Source organism: Aphis gossypii, unplaced genomic scaffold (assembly GCF_020184175.1).
Source record: "Aphis gossypii isolate Hap1 unplaced genomic scaffold, ASM2018417v2 Contig00708, whole genome shotgun sequence".
NCBI classification, from domain to species: domain Eukaryota; kingdom Metazoa; phylum Arthropoda; class Insecta; order Hemiptera; family Aphididae; genus Aphis; species Aphis gossypii.
Window position 1 is genome coordinate 48,778 of NW_026083240.1, and position 4,547 is coordinate 53,324.

The 4,547-nt window shown below is 27.3% G+C and overlaps 2 protein-coding genes and 1 long non-coding RNA gene across 3 annotated transcripts; all 3 read left to right on the top strand.

Moving 5' to 3' along the window:
* Positions 1 to 1,893: 1,893 nt before the first annotated feature.
* LOC126555097 (uncharacterized) lies at positions 1,894 to 2,655 on the top strand. Its single transcript, XR_007606766.1, has 3 exons — positions 1,894 to 2,157; positions 2,244 to 2,441; positions 2,528 to 2,655. It is a non-coding gene; the product is annotated as an uncharacterized LOC126555097 (long non-coding RNA).
* A 59-nt stretch (positions 2,656 to 2,714) lies between these two features.
* LOC114133075 (zinc finger protein 862-like) lies at positions 2,715 to 3,417 on the top strand. The gene is made up of 4 exons (XM_027998698.2): positions 2,715 to 2,849; positions 2,949 to 3,201; positions 3,297 to 3,351; positions 3,405 to 3,417. Exons 1-4 carry the CDS (start codon positions 2,727 to 2,729, stop codon positions 3,415 to 3,417), a joined length of 444 nt encoding a protein of 147 aa, XP_027854499.2. The 5' UTR covers positions 2,715 to 2,726.
* Positions 3,418 to 3,753: 336 nt separating this feature from the next.
* LOC114133074 (uncharacterized) lies at positions 3,754 to 4,319 on the top strand. Its single transcript, XM_027998697.2, has 2 exons — positions 3,754 to 3,898; positions 3,959 to 4,319. Exons 1-2 carry the CDS (start codon positions 3,782 to 3,784, stop codon positions 4,304 to 4,306), a joined length of 465 nt encoding a protein of 154 aa, XP_027854498.2. The 5' UTR covers positions 3,754 to 3,781; the 3' UTR covers positions 4,307 to 4,319.
* Positions 4,320 to 4,547: the final 228 nt, after the last annotated feature.

Here is a 4,547-nt window from a genome sequence, read left to right on the forward strand (position 1 = left end):
AAAATTTCAAAAAAATAACTAAAATATCAACTTTTTAGATGTAGCTGTCTAATAAAAATTTTCATTCTACTTATAAATAATAAAAACCTTAAATAGTTAACAATGTTTATAATTTTAACTTTATTTTGAATATTATTCAATTCTTCATTTTAATGACCCTGTTTCTTTACTTTTATTACTACTTCAAAATGGTTTGAATTTTTATGATAGAGGTATAATGCCATTTTATTATAATTTGGCTCTTCTTTTGGGTTAAAGAACTTGGATATCTTACCCAGTTGAAAATTCCTTTTGAGTTGATTCTGATTGTGTTTAATATTTATATCGGAGTTGTCTTCCAGTTGTGACTCTATGTTTATGTCGGAGATACTTTTTTATTTGTGTCTATATAATGCTAGGATTATCCAACTGATTATCTTCAATTTGTATTTCATTTTTTTTTTTATGTAGTGTTTCTTATTAACATTTTTTTTTGTACTTTTGGCAACATATATTTTAAGTTAGAAATTGAATGTGTTTTTTTTAAATAATTTGCCCTGCATATTTTGTAAAATACAGTTATTGTTCTTTTGTATTTTATAGATGGTATATGGACCAGTATATGGTGCTTTGGACCACCCTCCTTTCCGATCGTCTCTCACACAATTTCTCAAAAGAACTAATTATACCTACTTTAAGGGTTGATTTTGTTGAATGTCTTTTTTTAAACGATTTTCTTTGTTTTTCCTGACCTTTTAGTATGTTCTGTGCAGCTTGGCTAAAGATAGAACTTTGAACATGTAAAATTTGTTGATATCTTTTTCAAAAGTGGTTACATTCAAAACATCTTCAATTGCATTTCAGTATACTCTTTGTGGATTGGTGCTTCTTCATCTATTTCATCAGTAAAATCTTCAACGTCAACATCCACAGGTAATTTAGGTTCACGGTTATATAGTAAAAAAAAAGGAGAATACTTAGTTGTTTCATGACGAACAGATCGATGTGCAAATAAAACACCATCAATGACATCTGGCCACTTGTCAATATTATTCTCATTATATAATGTTTTAAGAAGCATGTTTTTAATTGTTCTGTTTTGTCTTTCTACTAGTCCATTTTTCTGGGGATGATATGCAGATGTTACATGCTGTTTTGTGCCGGTGAGCTCATGAAGATGACTAGAAACCCTATTAACAAATTCCCTTCCCTGGTCGTTAATTTGAATAGACATACAAGAGTGTCTGCAGATAAGCTTAAATAAAAATCGAGCAACTGTATCTGCAGTTTTATTTTCTATAGCTTCCATCTCAGACCATTTGCTAAAGTAATCTATAGCGACAATTATATATTTTTTACCATTAACTTCTGGTAATGAAGCTATATCTACTCCAATTTGTTTCATTACTGAAGTTGGGACAGAAATAGATTGTAACTCAGAAACTGTTTTCAGGGTTGCAGGGTTCACCTTTTGACAAACAATTACAACTTCTATGTATATTAATATTATAAATAAGATTTTCAAAAATGTTTAAAAAGGAGTATCCTAAGACAAAATTTGGAAGTCAAAATCGAGGATTTACACCTTCTCACTTTAGTGAGTTTAATTGGCTCGAATATAGTATTAAAAAAGATAGCTTGTTTTGTTTTCCATGTCGTATTTTTGGAACTGCTCGTCAAATGGAAGATACATTTACTATTATAGGATTTAATAACTGGAAAAAAGTAAGTTGCACAACTATTCTTATTAAAATTCTAATAATTAATTTAAAGTTGAAGTAGGTACCTATGTTTTTTAAACTTAAAATAAAATGAAGACTAAATTATGTACCTATTAGGTAAAATGATAGGCATAATTATAATAATTACAATATATTTTACACAATATTTTATCTAATTGTCTATAGATTTGTGGGTCAAGAGATTCAAAGACCAAAAAATCAAAACTAAATTTGCACGCTTCAACAATTAATCACATTAATTGTATGTCCAGATGGTTAGAATATAAAAATTCTTTAAAACAAGGTAGTATCATCTCCAAATTATCAACAGCCAACAAGGAGCACATTGACAAAAATCGGCAGTATATTAAATGTTTAATTGATATTGTTATATTTCTTGGACGACAGGGACTTCCATTTAGGGGACATCGTGAAAATGATGATGCTTTAAATAAAGGTAAGGATAAATAAATAATATTCTTTGTGATTATTATGATTTGTTTACCTTAAAAATTAAGTATAATATTTCAATTCTTATTTAAGGTAATTTTAAAGAGCTGTGCATGTTGTTTTCAAAACATCATATTGAGTTTGAAAAAAAATATATTTCAACTCAACTAATCATACTAGTTGGGCCATTCAAAATGATTTGATAAATATTTGTGCTTCATATGTGAGAGATAATATTGTTTCTGAAGTTAAAAAGTGTGGCATGTTTTCCATTTCATGTGATGAAGCCAGGTAAATAAAAATAAATATTTTTAAGAATGATGCTTAGTTATTTTGTAACAGTTTAAAATAATAAATACCAATGTGTTTGAATACAGATCTCATAAGGAAGAGAAAATGTCCAACTGTATCCGTTATACAAACAATTTGGAGGTGAAAGAACGTTTTTTAGGATTTGTTGATGTATCATATAGTCAAAATGCTGATGCATTATATTCATCCATTATCGACTTTTTACATTTTTGTAATTTATCTGATATTCCAATTGTTGGCCAGTCTTTTGACGGAGCAAATGTAATGTCTGGTCAGAAAGGAGGTGTCCAAACTAAACTTAAGCAAATTTATCCATACGCTAAATACACCCATTGCATGGCTCACAAATTAAATTTAGTGATTGTGGACACATGCAAATATTTGAAAGTAATTCTATTATTTATTATTTGTTTGAAAAATGTTTTATTAGGTACTTAGTACCAATTAATAATTTATAATAATTAAAACCTTATTTTGTTTATTTAGGATCTTAGAAAATTATTTAATGGACTAGAAGCCATATACGTACATTTCTCATACCCTTCAAAAAATAAAAAATTCAATGAAATTCAAAACCAACTTGGTTTGAAAAAAACATCATTAGTTCAGTTAAGTGAAACAAGATGGGCCTGTCGTTTTAAAAGTTGCAGCTCAGTCATACAAAATTATGGTGTATTAATTCAGTCTTTAAAAGAGGAAATTGATGCTCAAAAAAATAAAGATGTCGCAGAAGCAATTGGTATTGATTTATGTAGATTTATATAATTTAATGGTAACCATAATTTATTTTATTATTTAGTGAAAAATATTGAACTTATTTTTTTATTATTTTAGGTATTATTTCAACAATTAAGTCTGATTATTTTGTAGTACATTTATTCATATTAGAGGTAGTCTTAAAAATTATTCATATACTATCAAACCATTTACAATCAAAATCAGCAACCCTCGGTAATTCCAAATGTTTAATAGATGGAGTAATTACAACTTTACAACAACATCGTAATTTTGAACAACATTATGATAAACTTTGGAATGAAATGCTTGAATTTAGCACAAAACATGAAATTTCTCTTGAAATTCCTTTGCAATGTAAAAAAAAATATAAAAATACTGAATTAATTTTACTTTATACTTTATATTATTTGTTTATTTTGTTATAGCTATACCGAAGAAAAGATTACGAAAAGAGCCATCTCAACTCAAAGATTTTGTTTGTTTGTCAACAACTAGTGCTAGTGATGATCATACTGTAGATATTGTAGAAACGAAAAAAAAACTATTGGCAAAAGAAAGCTTATTATTGTATATTAGATACAATGATAAATGTTTTAAAAACAAGATTTTCTGAAGAAAGCTTTCAAGTAGCCTCATCAGTAGATAATTTACTAAAATTGAATTTTGAAGGTTCTTCATTTTTAATTGATCATTACACGGTACATGTAAAATACATTATTATTTTTCAAGCATTCAACTAATGTTTAATATTTGTTCAGGATTTATTTGGAATTTGTAATCAATCACTGATGTCTGAAATGTCTGTTTTAAGAAACATTTTGGGTGAAAACTCTAGTTTAGAGGAAATAAAACAGCATTTAACATTATATGATGGCATAAATTTTTGTAAGATTTTTCAAGTAGCTGTTACTTTTCCTGTAAGTACAGCGACCTGTGAGAGATCATTTTCCACTATGCGACGTATAAAAACATGGTTGCGTACTTGTATGAATCAAGATAGGTTCAGCAATTTAAGTATTATGAATATAGAAAAAGACATTCCTATCAATAATGAAGACCTACTAAATATTTTTGAAAAAACCGAGAGGCGTATACAATTACATTAAATATATCTATTTATTTGAGTAAATATTTCATGTTATATAATATTATATAATATATATATATAAATGTACTATGTATGATACTAAACTACTTTTAGAAATGAATAAATACAGATACCATTCTTAAAAGTATGTAGTTATAAATTATAATTTTAAAAAAAATGTGGGCTTGAGCCCCCCCTAAATATTTTTCCTATTTGCGCCACTGCGTGCGCGAATTGCCAATTTTTAATTATTAAGTTGT